Raw genomic sequence first — 24,656 nt, forward strand, 5'->3', positions numbered from 1 at the left:
ACTTCCCCGTATCCTCACTACTGGATGCTGTCAGTCAACCTCATTTCTCAATGTCAGAGAGACCTGTCATAAGTTTTGATCGGTCCGGGTCTGAGTGTCCGGGAGAGGACCGCTCTGAGCTCAGACATCTTCCGGCTCACTCAGTCAGGGTTGGAACACTCAGATCTGGACTGATGAAAACTTGGACATGTCTGAGATGTCAGAGGTTTTTAGTAAGGACAGATACACTCTAAGACCTGATCCATTTCAAATCAACATCAAGCTCACTTTCCTGTAGCCATTTCATACTGGAATATAGTAATGTTCAGAACAATAGAAGAGTATATAGATGTATATATAAAGCTCAGCTGTTTATTCTATGAAACCTTCAATTTCTGAAAACTGCAGAAGTGCTAATAGAGCAAATCTTGTACAACTGTGGTCGATCAACAAGGTGACACATATGCAGACTATATAGTATGGTACTTATTATAATTTCTTTCAATTTTTACTCACTTTATTTTAGAGTAAATCTCTCATACTACATATTAGACAGGGAATGATGAAAGCAGACTTTTTTTTTGTCAATCATCGCAATGTAAAATCATTGGATAGATCTGGGATAGAAATAGAGATGAGCGAACCAGGTTCGGGTTTGAGTCCATCGGAACCCGAACGTTTGCCATTTGATTAGCAGTGGCTGCTGAAGTTGGATAAAGCTCTAAGGTTGTCTGGAAAACATGGATACAGCCAATGACTATATCCATGTTTTCCACATAGCCTTAGGGCTTTATCCAACTTCAGCAGCCACCACTAATCACATGCCGAAAGTTCAGGTTCGGATGGACTCCAGCATGCTCCAGGTTCACTTATCTCTAGAAAGAAACCATATCAAAAGGAGGTTATTTAATGAACATTAGTAGGCAATGTACCTTATTGGGCCTAAAAAAAAAAAAAAGCACAAAGAAAGCAGGTTGTTCCGCTAGACAAATATGAAAATGCAGCTAAAAAAGATTTAGTATGGGAAGCAAAGGGGGCTTTGGCAGTGAGTTTAGCATGCAGAACTAGGGTGTCCTATACACATGAAGAATAACTAAGCCCATTGTAGTAATAATATTCCCCAATTAAAAATTGAGTCATCATATCATAAATGAGGCAAATGTTTGGCCATCATAATATATCGGCGGCTTAGTTATTCTTGACACCATCACCAGCTAGAGTTGAGTTTTACCTCCGGTCTCAGTCTTCTTGGTTGTTGGACTCTGAGTTACAATTCCTGATGTTAATAAATTGGGATTAATGGAAAGTTAGTAGAGTTTTAGCGTTATAAATGAAGACAAAAAAAAAGCAAACAAAAAAAAATTAAACCTAAACTGTTAGTTCAAAGAGCTGCAGTCAAGCAGAGTGTCTGTTCGTAGGAAGAAGGAAAAAATATATACTTTACACATATGACTAAAACCACATTTACCATGATGCTGGTATACATGAAGATACGGACAAGATCAACCAACATATACTGCGGAGGGTCTATTAAGTTTAGTGGATGAAAGTAGTAATTTAGTGACTATCAGAGACATGTATATAGAGATGAGCTCATCCACCCAGGACACAAGTGAACCCAGAGCAAAAGACCTGAAGGTTCACAAATAAAAAATACATTTATTTGCAATATTGTTCCATATGACCAAACGCAAACCCATAACAGGGTAAACGAGCAACTGGTTTATTCTGGCTAATAGAAAGATATCCAATTCTTCTATTTCACATCTTCTATGGTGGGATAAGGGGGTGGGCAAAGTCTCGTTTGATTTCTAACAACTGGTCTGTCTGATAACGTCATGACCGGGGTTCAACGTCCAATAGGTGGGATTTAGCCATCTCAGCCAGTGACTGCAGTGGTGTCCCGCCTCAGACACGGACTGAGGCGCCGACTTGCCAGTTTGCACCCTGGGTCTATAGGGTGTTGTGCGCTCCTGCGTCCCAAATCACGTATGCGCTGTAGCCCTTGCCAGTGCCCACAGTCGAGCCGCTTATTTGCGCTATGGCGCATTCGCGATTGCAGACGCAGGAGCGTTCAGGGCCCGACCGTTCCAGGGCGCATGCGAAAACTGGCAAGCCAGCGTGCAGCCCTTGCCAGCAACGTCATCAGGAAGCAGGAGGCTGGCCCGAAATCAAACAGGGAGGGCCTGGCAGCGGCAGAGGAGTAAGTGGTGGTGAGGCATGCCAAAGTGAAGCACAAACACCTCACCACTTCTCGTTGACAATCATTTACTCCTTTACTTCAAGAATTCCAACAGCGGCCTCTCCTGGGATGCGCACCTACTCCAACATTACCCATTCACGTTCTTGGGTCTAAACCAAGCAGGTGGTGCCACAAATAAGACAAATATGGAAAAGCTAAGATCAAAAAGGCTTTTAGTTATTGAGGAAGTAAAGGCGGCTTTGGCAGTGAGTTTAGCATGCAGAACTAGGGTGTCCCATACACATGGAGAATAACTAAGCCCATTGTAGTAATAATGTCGAAATAGAAATTGAATCATATAAAAAAAGGAGGCAAATGTTGTTTAGTCATGGTAATATACTGGCGGCTTAGTTATTCTTTATACCATCACCAGCTAGAGTTGAGATTTACCTCCCGTCTCAGTCCTCTGGGTTGTAGTTGTTGGAACAATGCCTGATGTTAATAATTTGGGGTTAATAGTAAGTTAGTAGAGCTTTAGCGTTACACATGCAGACGCACAAAAACCCCTAAACTGTCTGTCTGGTTACATCATGACCCGGGTTCAATGTCAGATGGGTGGGATTTAGCCATCTCAGCCAATCAGTGACTGCAGTGGGACCCATCAGCCAGCTCGTGACGTAGCCGGAGGGGAGCTCAGAAGACAGCTGGCGGGGTCGAGGAGCGGGACACTGCTCTGCGCAGGTAATGGGACAGGTGACTATAACTTCTTTTTTGTGTTACCCGACCCTCAACCTCAAATCAATTTTTTGCCCCTGACGGCCTTCTCCTTTAATTATATGAATTTATTTTGTGTTCTGGCACCTTCACCTTGTTTTTAAATGTCTGTGTGTGTATATGGTTTTTATGGGATTATTTGGGACATATATATATACACACACATATATATACACACACACACACACACTACCACTTTAAGGCAGCCTTAAGTATTTTTGTTAGAGATTAAATTTGACCTCATTGATCACCAATGTACGTTCTTGGGCCTAAACCAACAGGTGGTGCCACATAGAAGACAAATATGGAAAAGCTAAGATCAAAAAGGCTTTTAGTTATTGAGGAAGCAAAGGCGGCTTCGGCAGTGAGTTTAGCATGCAGAACTAGGGTGTCCCATACACATGGAGAATAACTAAGCCCATTGTAGTAATAATGTCGAAATAGAGAGTGAATCATATTAAAAAGGAGGCAAATGTTGTTAAGTCATTGTAATATACTGGCGGCTTAGTTATTCTTTACACCATCACCAGCTAGAGTTGAGATTTACCTCCCGTCTCAGTCTTCTTGGTTGTAGTTGTCGTAGTTGTTGTTGTTGTTGTTGGAACAATGCCTGATGTTAATAAATTGGGGTTAATAGTAAGTTAGTCGAGCTTTAGCGTTATACATGCAGACGCACAAAAACCCCTATATGGTTAGTTCAATGAGTTTGTATACAAAATAATATAAAATTAACACCAATGACAAACTACACTTACGCCACATTTTTGGCGTAAAACGCCGGTATACATCAACTTGCTGACAAAATGCTATGCCAACGTATACTGTGGTGGATCGGCGATAATTTTTATTAAAATATTCTATTGCCTCCCAAAAGTTATACAAATCACCAATATACACTTCTTACGGGAAATGCACAGAGAGTGATTTTTTCCCTGCACTTACTACTGCATCAAGGCTTCACTTCCTGGATATAACATGGTGATGTCACTTCCTGGATATAACATGGTGATGTCACTTCCTGGATAACATGGTGATGTCACACCCCGACTCCCAGAGCTGTGCGGGCTGTGGCTACTGGAGAGGATGATGGCAGGGGGACACTGAGGGACACAGGGCACTGGAGGGACACTAAGCATCCCCCTGCCATCATCCTCTCCAGCAGCCACAGCCTGCACAGCTCTGGGAGTCGGGTCATGACATCACCATGTTACTTAGGAAGTGACATCACCGTGTTATCCAGGAAGTGAAGCCTTGATGCAGTAGTAAGTGCAGGGTAAAAAGCATTTTATAAGCATGTCCCGTAATAAGTGTATATTGGTGATTTGTATAATTTTTGGGGAGTAATACAATACTTTAATAGAAATTTTCGCCTGACTTCTTCTTTAACTGGATTAAATTAGTAATTTACAAAACACACAATGCAATATAAAAGGTATGTTCCCACGATGTAATGATAAGCTCAAACAACGGCCATTGTCTGAGCTTTTTAGTACCTCGTGGGAACATAGCCTAACATCATTGTGTAGTTCCTATGAAAAATCTATAAAGACAGCAAGTATGGACACTACTGTTTTTTAACTAGAGATCTGCAAAATATTCCTATTTGAAAAAACCCACAAAAAGGTAAGCAAGCAATTTGTTTATCCTGGTTAATAAGGAGATATTAGTTTCCAGAATTTTACATCTTATATGGTGGGATAAGGGGATGGGCACAGTCTCCTTTGCGGTCTAAGAACTATGATGGTAAGAAAAAGAAAGAAAGAAAGAAGCCTTAAAGCCCTTATTACACGGGCCGATCCGCAGGAGCAACCTCGCATGCTCCTAGTTCCCTGGTGGTAAGTGCGGGGGGCCTCCCCGGATGATCTTTAGATCTGGGGAGTCCATGGGTGATAGAGGCGGTCTGCTGCTACCACTCCTATTACACAGTGTTGACTGTCGATATCATTTTAAGGGTATATTCACACGGGCGGGCGTCCTTGCTGCACGGGTCCGGCGTCCTGCTCTCCCGTCCGGCCAATTAGTGTGTTGCCCAGCCGCAGCCAGTGATTGGCCGGGCGGGAGAGCAGGACGCCGGACCCGTGCAGCAAGGACAGGTAATGTATGCTGCTTACAGCGGGGGAGCCGGCGGGAGTAGAAGGGGTTAAGCGCGGTATAATTACATACTCGCTGCGGTCGTTTAGACCGCAGCAAGTATGTAGTTTATGGGAACTGACAGGACCTGCCGGGCTCGCAGCGAGAATCTCGCTGCGAGCCCGCCCGTGTGAATATACCCTAAAAGTTTCAATATGTTGAAAGATAGAGATGAGCGAACCTGGAGCATCCGAACCCGAACGTTCGGTATTTGATTAGTGGGGGCTGCTGAACTTGGATAAAGCTCTAAGGTTGTCTGGAAAACATGGATACAGCCAATGACTATATCCAGGTTTTCCACATAGCCTTAGGGCTTTATCCAACTTCAGCAGCCACCGCTAATCAAATGCTGAACGTTCGGGTTCGGATGGACTCGAGCATGCTCCAGGTTCGCTCATCTCTATTGAGACATAGGGGGAGATTTATCAAACTGGTATAGAATTGTCTTAGTTGACCCTAGCAACCAGATTTCACCTTTCATTCCTCAAAGAATTTTAGAAAAATGAAAGGTGGAATCTGATTGGTTGCTAGGGGCAACTATGACAGACAATTTTACTTTACACCAGTTTGATAAATCTCCCCCATAGTGCCTGTCAGCTGATCATTGCCTTTTAACAGCACGTCCGATAATCGCTTGGTGTAACAGGGCCTTAAAGCCGAGTCTGATCAACTTTACATGACAGGCACAATACAGACAGCAGATCAGCACGGTGTAATGTGTCTGCCAATAGCCAATCAATTAGTGAAGTCCCCATGGTGAGACAAAGTTAAAAAAAACAACCAAAAAAAAGTGATAAACACATAAGCCCCAAAAGGAAATGTAACGGGGGGGGGGGGGGGGGGGGGAAGTTATGTAAGAATCACCGCGTGCGCAATGAAATTATCACATGATGAAACCTGCACAATGACTGCAGAAAATTAATTTGAACAATGATAATTTTGGCATATTTTCACGGACAATTGACATCTTTCACAAGAAAATTGTATGGATATTGGCCAAAATTTACAACTACAGCACAGTAAGTCACAAACCCCCCCCCCCCCCAAAAAAAAACACCAGTCTCAGAATGACTTGGATAAGTTATATCAACCAGACCCTGGTCCAGAAGGGCGAAATCAGCTTTAGCTTTGTCTGTCCAGGCATGATGGGATCAGCTGGAGGGCCTGAGTCTGACCCCCCATGATATAGACCCTTACTATAAGCAGAAGAGAAGAAATAAGTACTGTGAGCAATAAGTGTGGGCTGATGGAGAGGATACTCACTGCGGCAAGTAGGGAGCGGAGGTTCCCACTGTCCTTTAGCATTGCAGGTTACAAAGGGTTCTCCATCCATGGTGTGACCTTTTAAACACTGAAACCTTACAGCAGAATTTAGAGTGTATGGACCAACAAAGCCTGATAATTTTTCAGAATTTTCCACATTTGGGTCTTTACATTCGATCACTGTAAAAAAACACAAAAACACTCAAATCAAGAAGAAACTTAAAGGGGTTATCCAGTGCTACAAAAACATGGCCACTTTCTTCCACAGACAGCACCGCTTGTCTCCATCCTGGGTGGGGTTTTGCTGCTCAGTTCCATTGAAGTGAATGGAGCTTAATTGCAAACCGCACCTGAGCTGGAGACAAGAGTGGTGCTGTCTCTGGGAGAAAGTGGCCATGTTTTTGTAGCACTGGATAACCCCTTTAAAGTCTTAAAAACACACATAAGTAATATGTGGGCTATACTAAACTTTTACCAAGGATATAACATGTTTGGCATGATAGTATGTGTTTTGTAGTGGTCTTCAGTGAACTCCTATGGAACCGAAGACCAACACTGCCCCCTAAGGCAATAAGACTTTTTCCTATATGACTGGAGAGCTCAAATATTTTTTTCTGGAAGCAATGACGTCTGCCTCTTAGCATCCAGCAGATGTCCCAGGAAAGAGCATGGCACAATCGCTAATGTAAATGAGTGCCAATCTGCTTGATCAGCGCTTATCAAGGCTATTACAGGGCTCAATAATTGTGCAGCAAGGGCTGCACGGACATCACTAACAATCCCATAGTGTAATATAACCGTTAGACATCTCCGCGCTCCCTGGTGTCCTTCTCACTTCTGCCCACAGCCACTACTGGGACTTCTGAGCTGATATCTGAGGTGAGGAAATAATGGCTCAAAAGTTCCAGCAGCAGAAAAAAAAAGTTAATTCAACTGGTGTCAGAAAGTTATATAGATTTGTAATTTACATCTATTGAAAAATCTCCAGTTTTCCAGTACTTATCAGCTGCTGTATGTCCTGCAAGAATTGGTGTATTCTCTCCAGTCTGACACATTGCTCTCTGCTGCCACCTCTGTCCATGTCAGGAACTGTCCAGAGCAGAAGAGGTTTTCTATGGGGATTTGCTGCTGCTCTGGACAGTTCCTGACATGGACAGAGGTGGCAGCAGAGAGCACTGTGTCAGACTGGAGAGAATACACCACTTCCTGCAGGACATACAGCAGCTGATAAGTACTGGAAGACTTGAGATCTTTTAATAGAAGAAATTTACAAAACTGTAAACCTTTCTGACACCAGTTTATTTGCACACATTTTTTGACCCCTTTAATTAGGTAAAGTGTCTATCTAAATAGGAAAAAAAAAAAAAAAAAAAAGTGTTGCCCGTAGCAGCTCAGCTTTCACTTTTTAAACATACTGCCCAATGATTGATTGCTATGGGCCATATATACTCTGTGGGGGAGAGTTATCAAACTGGTGTAAAGTAGAATTGTCTTAGATGCCCCTAGCAATCAATCAGATTCCACCTTACATTCCTCAGATACTTTGGAAAATGAAAGGTGGAATCTGATTGGTTGCTAGGGGCAACCGAGCCAGTTTCACTGTACACTAGTTTGATAAATCTCCCCCTGTATGTTTAATTTACATCCCCTTTTTCTCCTCTTAAATTACACAACAGCAATGCAGGCACTATAAAGCATCATCCATTTAAGTAATTGGTAGAGAACTTCATGTGGTTAAAAAAGAAAGAAGTAGCATTTTGAACCTTTGCACTGCGGGGCATCTGCACTCCAATTCCCATTGGCTGTGCAAGATAAAGTACTTTCCCCAACGAGTGTTAAGGCCTTATCCCGGCATTCATAGCGTACAGCGTCCTGGTAGTCATATTCCTCTTTACTTGGACTGAATGATCCATCCGCAATTGCATTTGGGGGGGGACATTTCTGAACTGTGAAAATAAAAAAAAATGAACAAAAACATCATTAATGTGCTGTATGCAGGGAGCCTTTGTAATGCCAGACTATAGGAATGTCTTATACTTATAGCGTTACAGTAACTTATGACCTCAGACATCCTATGACCTATGACCTTATGTCCTCAGACATCGCCAAGAAGTACAAAGTCCAACAGCACCAGAAACCAGTTTCTATCAGGCTACGTGTGTATTACTGAAGAGACGTTGGGTTCAAAACGTTGCATTGCTGTACTGGATGACGTAAAATAACTTTTTATCCTTGGATTTACTAAATTATAAAGACAACGACACTCACTAGCCCGGAACTAGTGTAATGACGTAGGTAATTGGGGTCTACCTGTAGTACTTTATGAACGGTCCCGTTACCCCTTCCCGCCGCTGCACAGTAAATTATCATAGCCACAGCGTATACCGGAATCCCAGCATGACATGGGCATAGAGGCAGTGCCAGGCACCCTCCACACCTGGCAGCACTAGGAAGAGTGACTACAATTTGTAGACTTTCCCACACTTTTGCACTAAACTCTTTTGTCCCTACATCTTCTGCATTGCGCACTTTCTCCCCTTCACCTTCGTATCAGCCCCCAACTTCTGTGTTATGAATAGAGACGCAGGTACGGCACGCGACCCGCAGCTCCATTCATTTCTATGGATGTGCCGGAGGGCAGAGTACAGCACTCTTCCTGTGTACTCGTCTCTTTCCATCGCTCCATAGGAATGAACAGAGCTGTAGCTCTCGTGCCGTACCCACGGCTCTAGTCATAATACAGAAGTCGGGGGCCCCATACGGAGATAACCAAGGGGTACGGAGTCTGGCCTAAATTTCTTAGAATACCCCTTTAATTGTTTTGATAAAAGGATTTTTCACTATTGTTCTACAACTTTTTTGTTTTACTCTTTTGAAAAATGTAATAAAGACAAAATGACAGATACAGTTCAGTATGGCATCAGCACATTAGTACGGTATGTTTCCACAGGTCACCGCTTTACCTTCACATACAGGGACTTCATTACTCCACGTTCCATCTGCCTGACACTCTCTAAAATTCCTTCTTGATATCATGTGGTATCTAATAGAAGAAACAAGAAAATACATGATTGAACTATCACAATGCAGATTCCTATGTAGCCATCCTGCCTCCTGAGGCCACTGACCACTACAAGGTAATTATTACCTCGGCTGGATTTTACTTTAAACTTTGGTAATTCCGAAGCTTAAAGCGTAACTGTCATTTCAGGGTCATTTTTTTAAAACATTAAATATCAACAGTTCAAGCGATTTTAAGAAACTCTGTAATAGGTTTTATGTACTAAAAGAGTTTCCTTCTGTAGTGAAAAAGCAATCTCCCAGCCTCCCCCCTCACATCAGAAGAAGCAGGATTTCTGTCTCCATTATGTGGCTATGGAGAGGGGAGGGGCTGTTAGGAGTTACTGAGCACGGAGCAGTCCTGCACAGCACAACACCCTGCAATCTTCTCTCAGTAAGTTCATAGATCAGCACTGACCTTTCTGACCCCTGAATTTAGCGTTTTAGGTGCCCAGAGAGTCTACAAACAGCTGACCTTCATGTCACCTCTTCCTGCTCCCTCATTTCCCTCAGCCCCTCCCCCCTTCATAGGCTTACAATGGAGAGAGCAGAGCCCGTCTTCACTGGCTTCTCTGTAATGAAGACGTGTTTGTCTGATAATGCACAGATAAGAAGTCAGGGGGGAGGATGGGAGATTGCTTCTTGAGTACAGAAGGAGGCTTTTTTGGCTGATGAAACCTATTATAGAGTTTCTTAAAATCGATTATACTACTGATTTCTGCAATAAAAAAATAAAAAAAATGACAGTTACACTTTAAGATACTGATATTTGGAGTGCTTGTACCGGTACGAGTTACTTATACACAACTATACTACATGCTGCAGATGGGCATGCGGTAAGAGGGCTACAACAAAGTCATTGTGCTGCTTTGCCTCTTATAGGCTCTAAAAAAAAAAAAAAAAAAAAAGTAAATAAAAAATAAATAAAAAAAAACAAGTGCAGGAAAGGACAGGAGAACACATGGCAGTTTCGGAGGTTAAATGCTACTTTGTTCAGGTTATTGGTGATTAGATATTTTTGAGACATTGTTTTTAACAGTTAACACCTTCAAGACCAAGCCTATTTGCACCTAAAAGACCAGGCTCATTTTTCAAAATCTGACCTGTCTCATTTTATGCGCTTATAGCTCAGTGATGCTTAAAGGGGTAGTGCGGCGGTAAAAAAATTATTCACAGAATAACACACATTACAAAGTTATACAACTCTGTAATGTATGTTATGTCTGTGAATGGCCCCCTTCCCCGTGTCCCACCACCCCCACCCGTGTACCCGGAAGTGTAGTGCATTATACATACCTGATCCGTGCCGACACGCGTCCGCCATCTTGTGCCAAACTGTCATCTTCGGCCGCGATTGGCTGAGCATAACTGTGCTCGGCCAATCGCGGTTCAGCGGCTGATGACGCGGCTGGCACTCGGGAAGATCGGAGGTGTTCGGGCCGGCCGGCCGGCCGAAGATGACGTTTGGCACAAGATGGCGGACGCGTGTCGGCACGGATCAGGTATGTATAATGCACTACACTTCCGGGTACACGGGTGGGGGTGGTGGGACACGGGGAAGGGGGCCATTCACAGACATAACATACAGGGGCATTTTAACCCTACAGGGGCTGGAGGAAAGTATTTACAATTAGGCAGTAAAAAAATGGAAAATTAAAATTTTCCAATAATATATACGTTTAGATTAAAGTTTCTCATTTTCAAAAGGAACATGAGAGAAAATGCACCCCAAAATTTGTAAAGCAGGTTCTCTTGAGTACCACGGTACCCCATATGTGGGCGTAAACCACTGTATGGGCACACAGCCGGGCTTGAAAGGAAGGGAAGGAGCGCCAATTAGCTTTCCCAATGCAGATTTTGCTGAAGAAGTTTCTGAGCGCCAGGTGCATTTGCAGAGCCCCTGTAGTGTCAGCAGAGAGGAAACCCCCCATAAGTCACCCCATTTTGGAAAGTGCACCCCTCAAAGAATTCATCTTGGTGTGTGATGACCATTTTGACACCACAGGTACAACAGGAAAGTATTCAAAAGAAGACAGTAAAAATGAAAAACTCGAATTCTTCCAATAATATGTTCGTTTAGTTTGAAATTTCTCAATTTCACGAGGAACAAGAGGAAAAAAAGTACCCCAAAATTTGTAACGCATGTTCTCCTGAGTACAATGGTACCCAATATGTGGGTGTAAACCACTGTATGAACACACAGCGGGGCTCAGAAGGGGAGGAGCGCCAATTAGCTTTTTCAATGCAGATTTTGCTGAAGAAGTTTCCGAGCGCCAGGTGCGTTTGCAGAGCCCCTGTAGTGCTATCAGAGTAAAATCTCGCCATAAGTCACCCCATTTTGGAAAGTGCACCCCTCAAAGAATTCATTTTGGGGTGTGGTGAGCATTTTGACCCCACAGGTATTAGAGGAAAGTTTTCAAAATTAGACAGTAAAAATGAAAAACTCAAATTTTTCCAATAATATGTTCCTTTAGTTTGAAATTTCTCAATTTCACGAGGAACAGGAGAGAAATGTCACCCCAATATATGTAACACAGGTTCTCCTGAGTAGAACGGTACCCCATATGTGGGCATAAACCCCTGCATGGGCACACAGCCGGGCTCAGAAGGGAAGGAGAGCCAATTAGCTTTTTCAATGCAGATTTTGCTGCAGAAGTTTCAGAGCGCCAGGTGCGTTTGCAGAGCCCCTGTTGTGTCAGCAGAGTAAAATCTCCCAATAAGTCACTACATTTTGGAAAGTACACCCCTCAAAGAATTCATTTTGGGGTGTGGTGAGCATTTTGACCCCACAGGTATTAGAGGAAAGTATTCAAAAGTAGACAGTAAAAATGAAAAACTAGATTTTTTCCAATAATATGTTGGTTTAGTTTGAAATTTCTCAATTTGACGAGGAACAGGAGAGAAAACGTACCCCAAAATCTGTAACGCAGGTTCTTCTGAGTAAAACTGTACCTATATGTGGGCATAAACCACTGTATGGGCACACAGCAGGGCTCAGAAGGGAAGGAGCGCCAATTTACTGGAACAAAACCGCAGCTAGTAATAGTTATTAGAATAGCGCAGTTACTAAAATAAAATAAAAAAATGAGATTACAGGTAATGTGGGGTGGTCACGGATAGTCTGGGGTGGTTATGGGCAACCTGAGGTGGTTACAGGTAATCTGGGGTGGTTACGGACAACATGGGGTGGTCACGGGCAACCTGGGGTGGTTACGGGCAACGTGTGGTGGTTCCAGGCAACGTGGGGTGGTTACGGGCAACCTGCGGTGCTTACAGACAATCTGGGGTGGTTACGGGCAACGTGGGGTGGTAACGGATAAATCTCGGGAGGGTACCTGTAATCTGGCATGGTTACCGCAATCTGGAGGGGGTCATTGGCAATTTGGGGTGGTAAGAGGCAACCTGCGGTGGTCAGAGGCAACCTGCGGTGGTCACGGGCAACCTGCGGTGGTCACGGGCAACGTGGGGTGGTCACGGGCAACGTGGGCTGGTTACGGGCAACCTGCTGTGCTTACAGACAATCTGGGGTGGTTACGGGCAACCTGCAGTGCTTACAGACAATCTGGGGTGGTTACGGGCAACCTGCAGTGCTTACAGACAATCTGGGGTGGTTACGGGCAACCTGCAGTGCTTACAGACAATCTGGGGTGGATACAGGTAACGTGGGGTGGTTATGGGCAACCTGCAGTGCTTATAGGCAATCTGGGGTGGTTACGGGCAACGTGGGGTGGTTACGGATAAACTGAAGTTCTTATAGGCAATCTGGGGTGGGTCCCTGTAATCTGGCATGGGCACCGCAGTCTGGAGGGGGTCATTGGCAATTTGGGGTGGTCAGAGGCGCCGTGCGGTGGTCAGAGGCGGCGTACGGTGGTTACGTGTAATCTGGGGGGTTACATGTAATCTGGCATGATTACGGGGAACCTGGGGGGGGGGGGTTATGTGCAACCTGGAAGGGTTACAGACAATCTGGGATTGTTACTGATAAACTGAAGTGCTTATAGGTAATTTGGGGTGGTTACGGGCAATCTGGAGGGGGTCACTGGCAATCTGGAGGGGGTCACTGGCAATTTGGAGGGGGTCACTGGCAATTTGTGGTGGTTACGGGCAAACTGGAGGGGGTCACTGGTAATTTGGGGTGGTTAGGGGCAATCTGGAGGGGGTCACTGGCAATTTGGGGTGGTTATGGGCAATCTGGAGGGGGTCACGGGCAACGTGCGGTGGTTACGGGCAACTTGCGGTGGTTACGGGCAACGTGCGGTGGTTACGGGCAACGTGCGGTGGTTACGGGTAATTTTGGGGGGGTTAGGGGTAATTTGGGAGTAAACTGCAATTATTACTATAATAAAAAGTGTGTGTTTTATTTTTTTGTATGTTTGTCACTTTTTGTACTTAACACATTCATTTTCACTGTATTACTATGATTACTGTGATATTTTCTATCACAGTAATCATAGTTCAGTGATAGAGACCGAATTGGTCTCTGTCACTTTCAATTTTCAGAGTTGGCTGGTTGTGGAGCGCATGCGCACTTCATTACCAGCCAGGACACCGAAGAGGAAGGAGCTCCAGGATCAGATAACGTATAAGGGGTAGGGGGGGTGACTGGGGGCACATCACTTTTTATCCCCTGTCACCAATCATTTATGGTGACAGGGGATAAAAAGTGCCGGGATGCACGTGGCACAAGCGATCTGCGGTATATAGTATATACCGCTGATCGCTTGTACCGGGACCCCACAGGGGGGTCCCCGATCACTGCCCCATGCTCTCCGCTACCTCCGGTGGCGGAGAGCATGGGGTTTTCATTCACTTTAACTTTTCTGATGGCCGCCGGGGGAGGGGGGTTAGTGATCGTTAGTAGGGGGGTAGGGGGGGCTGATCTGAGGTCTGGGGGACACTTATTTCATCTCCCCCCGCCGTAGATTCACGGCGGCGGCACCGGTAATCCCCTTTACCGACAGCCACCGCTATAACGTTAATAGCGGCGATCGTCGGTTAGGGGGTGGGGGTGGGGGGAGATGGGGCAGGGGCCGTCCCGGCCCTGCAGCCTTATTCTCTGCCATCGCCGTAAAAAGCTGATGGCAGCAGAATAAGTGACCGCCGTAAAAAGCCGTATCGGCGGTCACTAAGGGGTTAAAGGAAAAAAAAAATCCAAACCATCATGGCCTTGTGTGAAAAAGTCATTGCCCCCTTGTTAAAACATCCTATAACTGTGGTTTATCACATTTGAGTTCAATTGCCACACCTGTTCTCAATCAAGACATCACCTAAATAGGAGCTGCCTGACACAGTAAAGTCCACCAGAAGATCCTTAAGGGCCCTTTTACACAGAAAGATTATCTGACAGATTATTTGCCACTGTATGGGCACACAGCAGGGCTCAGAAGGGAAGGAGCGCCAATTTACTGGAACAAAACCGCAGCTAGTAATAGTTATTAGAATAGCGCAGTTACTAAAATAAAATAATGAGATTACAGGTAATGTGGGGTGGTCACGGATAGTCTGGGGTGGTTATGGGCAACCTGAGGTGGTTACAGGTAATCTGGGGTGGTTACGGACAACAAGCCAGGACTGAAATTGAAAAGAGGAGAAATCTCAGGCTTTCATGTATGACCTGATCTCTGTTTATAGTCTGTTCCTGGTTTTGGCTTCAAATCTTTGGCAGATAATCTGTCAGATAATCTTTCTGTGTAAAAGGGCCCTAAAAGCTACACATCATGCCGAGATCCAAAGAAATTCAGGAACAATTGAGAAAGAAAGTAATTGAGATCTATCAGTCTGGAAAGGGTTATATCGCCATTTCCAAAGCTTTGGGAATCCAGCGAACCACAGTGAGAGCCATTATCCACAAATGGCGAAGACATGGAACAGTGGTGAACTCTCCCAGGAGTGGCCGGACGCCCAAAATTACCCCAAGAGCGCAGCGACGACTCATCCAAGAGGTCACAAAAGACCCCACAACAACGTCCAAAGAACTGCAGGCCTCACTTGCCTCAGTTAAGGTCAGAGTTCATGCCTCCACCATCAGAAAAAGACTGAGCAAAAATGGCCTGCATGGCAGAGTCCAAAGAAGAATACCACTGCTGAGCAAAAAGAACATTAACCCCTTAAGGACAGAGCCTGAAATGGCCTTAAAGCGTAACTGTCATTTCAGGGTCATTTTTCTGAAAACATTAAATATCAACAGTACAAGCGATTTTAAGAAACTCTGTAATAGGTTTTATAAACCAAAAGAGTTTCCTTCTGGACTGAAAAAGCAATCTCCCAGCCTCCCCCCTCACATCAAATGAAGCAGGATTTCTGTCTCCATTATGTGGCTATGGAGAGGGGAGGGGCTGTTAGGAGTGACTGAGCACGGAGCAGTCCTGCACAGCACAACACCCTGCAATCTTCTCTCAGTAAGTTCATAGATAAGCACTGACCTTTCTGACCTCAGAATCCAGCGTTTTAGGTGCCCAGAGAGTCTACAAACAGCTGACCTTCATGTCACCTCTTCCTGCTCCCTCATCTCCCTCAGCCCCTCCCCCCTTCATAGGCTTACAATGGAGAGAGCAGAGCCCGTCTTCACTGGCTTCTCTGTAATGAAGACGTGTTTGCCTGATAATGCACAGATAAGAAGTCAGGGGGGGGGGAGGCTGGGAGATTGCTTCTTGAGTACAGAAAGAGGCTTTTTTGGCTGATGAAACCTATTATAGAGTTTCTTAAAATCACTTATACTACTGATTTCTGCAATAAAAAAAAAAAACATGACAGTTACGCTTTAACCCCTTAAGGACCGGGCCTGAAATGGCCTTAAGGACCGTAGTAAATTTTATGAATATGACCAGTGTCACTTTATTCATTAACAACTTCGGGATGCTTTTACCTATCCGGCCGATTCGGAGACGGTTTTCTCGTGACATATTGTACTTTACATTTCTGGTAAATTGGAGTCGATACTTATAAAAAATCTTTAAGAAAAAAACCAAAATAACGTGAAAAATTGTGAAAAAATGCATTTTTCCAACTTTGAAACTTTTTTGCTTATACAGAAAATGTTTATGCCTCAAATTATATATTAAATAGCATTAGCAACATGTCTACTTTATGTTGGCGGCATTTATTAAACTATATTTCATTTTTTTTTTAGACAATAGAAAGCATCAAACATTAGCAGCAAATTTCCAAATTTTCAGTAAAACTTCAAAATCAGATATTTTTAGGGACCTGTTCAGGTTTAAAGTGTATTTGAGAGTCCTGTATGTTAGAAAGCCCCACAAGGCACCCCATTTCAGAAACTGCACCCCCCCAAACTCTGCAAAAGCACATCCAGAAAGTGTTTTAATACTTTAGGGGAGTCACAGAAAAAGCTAAGTGCACAGAAAATTAAAATTTTCAAATTTCTTAAAAGAGATTTTATTGTAATCCAATATTTTTCATAATTATAAACCTATTACCAGAGAAATGCACCCCAATAATTATTGCCCCGTTTCTGCAGTTTATAGAAATACCCCATATGTGGCCCTATTGCGCTATTTGACGCAACCACAAGCCTCAGATACAAAGGAACGCCTCTGTTATACTTGGTCATTTCTGACTGTACCACTTCAGGTTGGCAGAGGCTCTGGGGTGCCAAAACATAAAAAACACCCCTAAAAGGGACACCATTTAGAAAACTACACCCCTCAAGGAATGTAACAAGGGGTGCGGTGAGCATCTGGACCCCACAGGTGCTTCACAGATTTTCCGAATATGGCGTGAAAAAAGAAAAATTTATTTTTTTTTACACGAAAACGTTGTTCTAGCCTTCAATTTTTCATTTTCACAAAGGGATAAAAGGAAAAAAAACAAACCACAAAACATGTAGCGCAGTTTCTCCCGAGTACAGAAATACCCCACATGTGGACATAAAGTGGCAAGCGGCGCAGGACGAGCCTCCAAAGGGAAGGAGCGCCAACTGGCTTTTGGAAGCTGGATTTCACTGGAATGGATTTCAAGGGCCATGTCGCATTTACAGAGCCCTCGTGCTGCCAAGACACTGGAAACCCCCCACAAGTGACCCCATTCTGGAAACTACACCCCTCAAGGAATCTAACAATCGGGGCAGTGAGCATATGGACCCCACTGGTGATTGGCACAAATGTGGAATAATGTGCACCCCTTGTTAGATTCCTTGAGGGGTGTAGTTTCCAGAATGGGGTCACTTGTGGGGGGTTTCCAGTGTTTTGGCAGCACAAGGGCTCTGTAAATGTGACATGGCGTTCATCATCCATTCTAGCCAAATCCAACCTCCAAAATCCAAATGGCGCTCCTTCCCTTTGGAGGCTTGCCCTGCACCCACATGGCGCTTTATGTCCACATGTGGGGTATTTACGGACTCTACACATGATGATAAATGACAAAATGATAAATTCAAGGCTAGACCAACATTATAGTGTAAAAAATGTTTCCCTTACGTACCATTGGCATCACAAGTCTCCTATCGTTGTGATGCCAATGGTACTAAGGGAAAACAAATTAACATAATAATTTCAGCTTCCCTTACGTCCCATTGGCATCAGAACGATAGGAGACTTGTGATGCCAATGGTACTAAGGGAAAACAAATTAACATAATAATTTCAGCAATATTTCATTTCACACCACATTGTTCCACATTTGTGCCCGTCACCAGTGGGGTCCATATGCTCACTACACCCCTTGTTACGTTCCTTGAGGGGTGTAGTTTCCATAATGGGGTCACTTGTGGGGGGGTCAACAGTCTTGACAACACAGGGGCCTTTTGAATGCAACATGGCCCCTCGAAATCCATTCCATCCAAATCCAGCCTCCAAAAGCCAAATGGCGCTCCTTCCCTTCGGAGGCTTACCCTGCACCCTCATGGCGCTTTATGTCCACATGTGGGGTATTTCCGTACTCAGAGGAAATTTCTCTACACATTTTGTGTTTGTTTTTTGTTTTTTTATCTTTTAGCCCCTTGTGAAAATGAAAAAATCATGACAAGATCAATGATTTAGAGTAAAAATTTTTTTAAAAATTACACTAAATGTCTAGCCTTGATTTTTTTTCCATTTCTACAAGGGGTTAAAAAAGAAAATAAATGCAAAATGTGTAGAGTAATTTCCTCTGAGTACGAAAATACCCCACATGTGGGCATAATGTGCCATATGGGCACAGGGCAAGCCACCAAAGGGACAGAGCACCATTTAGAGGCTGGAATGGAGGATGGAGGCCATGTCGCAATTACAAAGCTCCTGTGCTGCCAGGACAGTAGAAACCCCCCACAAGTGACCCCATTCTGGAAACTACACCCCATTAGGAATCTAACAAGGGGTGCAATGAGGATATGGACCCCACTGGTGACGGGCACTTATGTAGAACATGTGGTGTGAAAATAAAAAATACCATTTTTTTCATTTTCACGTCCCAAATGTGGCCATCACCAGGGGGCCATATCCCCGCTGCCCCCTTCCTTATGGGGTGTAGATTCCAGAATGGGGTCACATGGGGGGGGGGGGGGTTTCTACTGTCCTGGCCGCACAGAGGCTTTGTAATTGCATCATGGCATCCTCTAATGGGAATGGCGGCCATAATTTAGCTGGGGAAAAGGGACCATTCTAATTTATTTGGGGGTAATAGGCCAATTATTAGTTTATAAGGTTGAAAATGACAGGTGTCCATCAAATTCAACCTGTGTTGACCCAGAGGAAGGCAAAAAACCCCTCGTGAGGCAGACGACAGTAGCCTCATCACAGGGGAAAAATTCCTTCCCGACTCCATAATGGCGATCAGAATAACCCTGGATCAACGTGACCCCTGAAATAGGAATAAGGGACAGAATTTAGATAATGTAGAACTCCGATGACGTGTGGTGCGCCTTGGAGCGATCCAGTATGCAGAGGCCGGGGGGGATCAGGACAGGTGTCACACTGGAAAATGGTGTCCTTCCTGATCCCCCTGTTACATCACACTCTGCACTTCTTCTGGGGGTCTTCTGTTTTCCAGTTTTGGGGACGTCACCTGGAAAATGTTTACTGGTGCGATACGGGGTCCTTCATATCCAGAAGCGCTGGGTTCGCTCCATGGCTGCTAAATATTAGGGCTCTATTACTGCTTCTGATATTTTTGGATCGTGCCACAAGCTACAGGGCAGCGAGGGACTGGAAGAGGGGGTGCTGGTATAAAAGTTATCCCCGTACAGGTGGGGACCTTTATCCAGCAGTGGGAAGATCAGTTCCCGAACTATCTTCCCACTAACTCCGAGGATGGGGGGGGGGGGGGGGGGGGCATCTGGGGGCTGGATTCTGGTGTCCCTTCTTACATACACTCTAAGGGTACGTGCACACTGCGGAATCGCGACAGATAACCCTTCACGCAGCTGGCACCCACCGGCGGACTGATGCGGGCGTGTGTCTCCACATGTGTCATAAACTCCAGTCTATGCACGGGCGGATTCCGCTCTCCGTCCAATGTGTTCATTCTTTGGACGGACGATGGAATCCACCCATGCATAGGATGGAGTCTATGCCTGTATCAGTCCGCCGGTGGGTGCCAGCTGCGGAATGCACAAAGGGTTATCCTTCGCCATTCCGCAGTGTGCACGTACCCTAAATCTGTAAGTGTACCCAGAGGTACTCTCACAGAGTTTGTAGAATTTCACACCATACCGTCATCTCTTATTGGGACTTTACTGGCGGAAAAGACATGTCTGGGGGGCAGCGTACGCTACGCTACCCCCAGACACATCACTGGATGATGAGGATGAGGATGAATAGAGGAAAAAAGGACCCCCCCATTCATCCTCACTGGCTGTTTCGGTGTCAGAGGCAATAATAACGTATGCGTCCGACGCCGAAAACCCGCTGGGGGCCACTTTTATATAGGGATTGGTATATGGGGTATGTAGTGGTGTAGTGTCAAACTTTATTCAATGTAGTGTAGTGTGGTGTAATGTTTTTACGTGTTTTTTTACAGTAAGTATAAAAAAAAAAACCTACGCCAAAAATGGTGTTGCCGATAAATGCCGCACTTATGTGCGGCACTTATCAGCAGACCGTGGCAGTAGGATATAGAAAAAAAAAACACCCTACGCCAAAAAGGAGTTGCTGATTAGCAGCGCACTTTCATGCGATGCTGATCAACACTCAGCGGCGATAGCGTGCGGAAAATAGAAAAAAAACAAAAAAAAAAAACTTACTACATTCTGAACATCCCTATAGCTGCTGATAAGTGTATTACACTTATCAGCCGCTAGAGGGCAGCAGAGCGCAAAATCCGGAAAAAGACGACGCTGGAGCCAAAAAAAGCCGAACGGGACCCCACGGAAGAAGCTGAAGACCTCAAGTCGTTACAATTACAACGATATATAACATGTATAACTTTTCTTATATCTGATGGCCTGTAAAAATTCAAACCATTGTTAACAAATATATGTTGCTTAAAATCGCTCCCAGGCTTATAACGCTTTTATCCTTTGGTCTATGGGGCTGTGTGAGGTGTCATTTTTTGCGCCATGACATGTACTTTCTATCGGTACCTTGATTGCGCATATACAACTTTTTGATCACTTAACTAGAAGCCCCCCTGGCCATAGCAATCTATTGCCGAGCCAGGATCAGCGTAATTTTGACGCTGAGGCCCGGCACAGACAGAAGAACGGATCGCATCGCGGGGGGGGGGGGGGGGGGGGGGGGTCGGGGGGAGATCCGCGGGGGGAGCTGCACTTAGAGGCTTAATTAGCCGGCGCGGCAACGGGACCCGCTAATAGAGGCACTGCCCGGCTGCACATGTTAGCTGGGATCAGTGCCGTTCAGAGCGGGGTCCCGGCGGGACCCCGCTTTGAACACCCCCCGCGGCACCATGATGTATCAGATACGTCATGGGTCGCTAAGGGGTTAAAAAGGCCGTTCATCCTCGAAAACCCTCTAATGTAACTGAATTAGAGCAATTCTGCAAAGATGAGTGGGCCAAAATTCCTCCAGAACGCTGTAAAAGACTCATTGCAAGTTATCGCAAACGCTTGGCTGCAGTTGTTGCTGCTGCAGGTGGCCCAACCAGTAATTAGGTTTAGGGGGGGCAATGACTTTTTCAAACAGGGCCATGATGGTTTACATTTTTTTTCTCCTTTAATAATAAACACCTTCACTTGTCCTTGACTATTGTTTAAATTGGCTTGATGTTCTGAAACGCTTAAGTGTGACAAACATGCAAAAAAACAGGAAATGAGGAAGGGGGCAAACACTTTCACACTAGTTTATTAAGGTTTCTATCATGACCTCCCTTTCCCTTCTTCCCCTTGTAACATATAAATGTTTTCATCATGCCACTTTCCCTTCTTCCCTCCTGTAACATATATAAAGGTTTCCGTCATGTCCTCCCTTTCCCTTAGTCCCTCCTGTAACATATATAAAAGGTTTCCATCTTCTTCTCCCTTTCCAGTCTTCCTCCTGTAACATATATAAAGGTTCCATCATCTTCCCCCTTTCCCTTCCTTCCTCCAGACTATACAGATTTAGATATACACACACAGCCCAGCATACGATTATATATACAGCGGGATCACAGTCCCCCCCCCCCCTCTCTTACTGGTCACATATGATAATTAAAAAAAACTCACCCAGGATCACAAGTATAGTATACCCTTGAGCCAAAGAGTGTATCTGTAATTTCAGATTTTCCATTAATTGCATCACCAGGATGACCACATGATCGCCCTGAAGAAAATAAAAACAATAAAGTGAATATTACATAGGCCTCTATAGAAATAAGGCCAGGACGGCTGGGTATCCTGAAATCCACCCTTACAGAAGAAAAAAAAAACAATTATGTGACATTTTCATGTAAAAATAAAGGGGTACTCCAGCAAAAAATTTCTTCTTTCTAATAAACTGGTGTATGCTTTCCAGTCTGACACAAAGCTCTCTGCTGCCACCTCTGTCCATGTCAGGAACTGTCCAGAGCAGGAGAGGTGATGTAGTGGTGGTGTAAGGAAGGAACTACAACTATTTCCCTTTCAAGTGAAGATGCACCAATCATTCTTTACATCACTACTACAAAGAGTACAGTGTTGGAGAAATAAGTGCAGGTAAACACTTAAAGGGGTATTTTCATCTCAACACACAGATATACCTGTAGGGCTGGTCAAGTTATATCTGCAAATACATCCACTCAGCAAACTAATAGTCAGCAGTTTGGAGCAGTACAGTGCAGTGTCCCAGAGCGGGGGTGCATGGCTGTTTTTCAGCACACCTGTAGCTCAGGAAAAAGGTCCTGCATTCTACATTTTCTCCACTAGGTGTCACTACAGCCTATTTATTGTACTGCACAGCTGAAGGGAAAAGTACATGTGTTGATTGTCCATTATTGCCTGTATCATGCCACAGTGTTTGCCCAATCCTTGAGCTGGGTACCTCACACTGTCTGTACCCATCACAGGCCAAAGTTAAAGCCTTCTAGACTGTTCTTGCCCAATCACAGGGTGGTATATATGCTGAGGTAAACTAGTTTAGGCCAGTTCTGGTAGTGTGTTTCTAAGAGCGCAGTCCACAGAAAGTTGCTCCTGAAGTTACCTATCCCAGGGTCTGGCAGCCAGGACTATTCCACTAGCGAGAAGCTGTGATTTATTCAGTATCCACAAGTGCTCAACCACAGTAGGAGCAATTAAAAAAAATAAAAATGCAGTGTTTATACCTTTAAAGCAGGTCTCCCACCTGAGCTCCTTCAGACTGAGTAGAGGCAGGTCTATGCTTGGTGGTCTTGTTGCCTACACAACCGTATGACACCCAAAAAGTTTTGTGCACGAGTCCTTGTAAATCGGTCTAGATGGTTTTCTAGGCAATCCACTCAATGTGAAGGCAGGCGGTGCGGTGGGTCAGCTTTAGGGTAGGTTCACACCGAGTAAAACAGGCGGAATCCCGCCAGTCTCAGTGTCCCATAGCCCGTCTATGGGAGAGCGCATGGGAGAGCGCACGCTCCTCCGCTCAAAGTGACATGTCACTTCTTTGAGTGGAGAGCGGCAGCAGCGGGGTACCATGCACTCTCCCATAGACGGACTATGGGACACAGACTGGCGGGATTCCGCCTGTTTTACTCAGTGTGAACCTACCCTTACACAGCCACATTCACAACCACCATTGCTATGCGCCAATTAGATTTCAGTATAACTTTCACAGAGACAAAAAGAAGAGAACAAACAATCAAGAAGACTCACGTGTGCAGAATACGCTGGGAGTAGACCAAGTGGAGTCACTCAGGCAAGTTATAGAATTCTGGGTTCCAGGGACCCTAATAAATCCAGGTCGGCAGCTGTAGGTCACCTTTGTATCAACAGGGAAACTCTCTGTGTCAACAAACTCTGTGTCCAGCTGCCCATAATCCAGCCTGGGAGGAGCACCGCAGGAACCTGGTAACACAACAACCAACCAATGGGATTATTCAGCTCAGTAAATGTGATAACAGATCAATGTCGTCACATAGGGGAGGGGCCTACAGTGCAGATGTGGGCGGGGCTAAGTGGCACCACAGATGTAAAGCCCTGCCCAGGTGGCACAAACCACCAATGATAAGAAGCATTTTTCCCCTGGATTAAGCACCAAGAAATCTATTATTAAGTAAGATATGATGGTGCTCGCTTTTTCTTCATTCTCCGCTCGCTGCCTGTGCTATTCCACAAACAGACAGAAAGTGGGGCCACCCGAACGATCCTTAGATTGTTTGGACTGCCTATTGAAGTTGGTGGTGAAACACAGCGGACCGTGGTTGCAGTAATCGTGATGTTTCACATGTTAAAAGACCATGATCAAGAGACATGGTGGGCCTGATGCGCTATTACACCAAACGATTATCGGCCTAAATGGTCAGGAATCGTTTTGTGTAGGAGGGCCTTTAGCTCAGAACAGAGTCCAGTGAGCAGCGGGCCACCGGCTCCACAGAGACCCCAGCACTGTCACATTGTCTTAAGTCAGACGGATTACGGAGGTCTCTGTCGGGAATATAAAGTCACTTATTTGAACTGTCCAAATTTATACAAGGGGCAAAATGGCTGTTATATAAAATATATGATCATTTTACTAATACAGTTTACAATGGTTCTAGCTATTATACAGGCCGTATTCACCTACCATGACTGCGAGCAAAGAAGGCCGGAAGCAGTAAGATTATCCAGAGGTATTCCATGGAGTTCTTCAGTGATAAAGCAGTGTAAGAATACTAGGAAATAAAATAGATATTAGATGTTACAGGAGCAAACTGATCCCGTCCTCAAAGATTGTGTGTGTCTCTTCTCTTAGAGG

At 44.8% G+C, this 24,656-nt stretch overlaps 1 protein-coding gene across 11 annotated transcripts in view; it reads right to left on the reverse strand.

Annotated features, from left to right (window-relative positions):
* LOC138767541 (membrane cofactor protein-like) overlaps positions 1-24,656 on the reverse strand; it is a 67,069-nt gene that overhangs the window by 16,741 nt on the left and 25,672 nt on the right. For 6 of the 11 annotated variants that reach the window (XM_069945105.1, XM_069945102.1, XM_069945097.1 and 3 more), the window contains 8 exons: positions 24,486-24,573; positions 23,576-23,767; positions 21,983-22,079; positions 9,292-9,371; positions 8,092-8,274; positions 6,329-6,508; positions 3,483-3,545; positions 1,211-1,255 (listed from right to left, as the gene is read on the reverse strand). In XM_069945105.1, the coding sequence (XP_069801206.1) occupies positions 1,211-1,255; positions 3,483-3,545; positions 6,329-6,508; positions 8,092-8,274; positions 9,292-9,371; positions 21,983-22,079; positions 23,576-23,767; positions 24,486-24,540 (895 nt within the window). In that variant the 5' untranslated portion in view covers positions 24,541-24,573. The remainder of the gene's footprint in view (positions 1-1,210; positions 1,256-3,482; positions 3,546-6,328; positions 6,509-8,091; positions 8,275-9,291; positions 9,372-21,982; positions 22,080-23,575; positions 23,768-24,485; positions 24,574-24,656) is intronic. The other 5 variants (XM_069945107.1, XM_069945101.1, XM_069945099.1 and 2 more) reach the window with 2 other exon arrangements.

This window comes from Dendropsophus ebraccatus, chromosome 11 (assembly GCF_027789765.1).
Source record: "Dendropsophus ebraccatus isolate aDenEbr1 chromosome 11, aDenEbr1.pat, whole genome shotgun sequence".
NCBI lineage: Eukaryota > Metazoa > Chordata > Amphibia > Anura > Hylidae > Dendropsophus > Dendropsophus ebraccatus.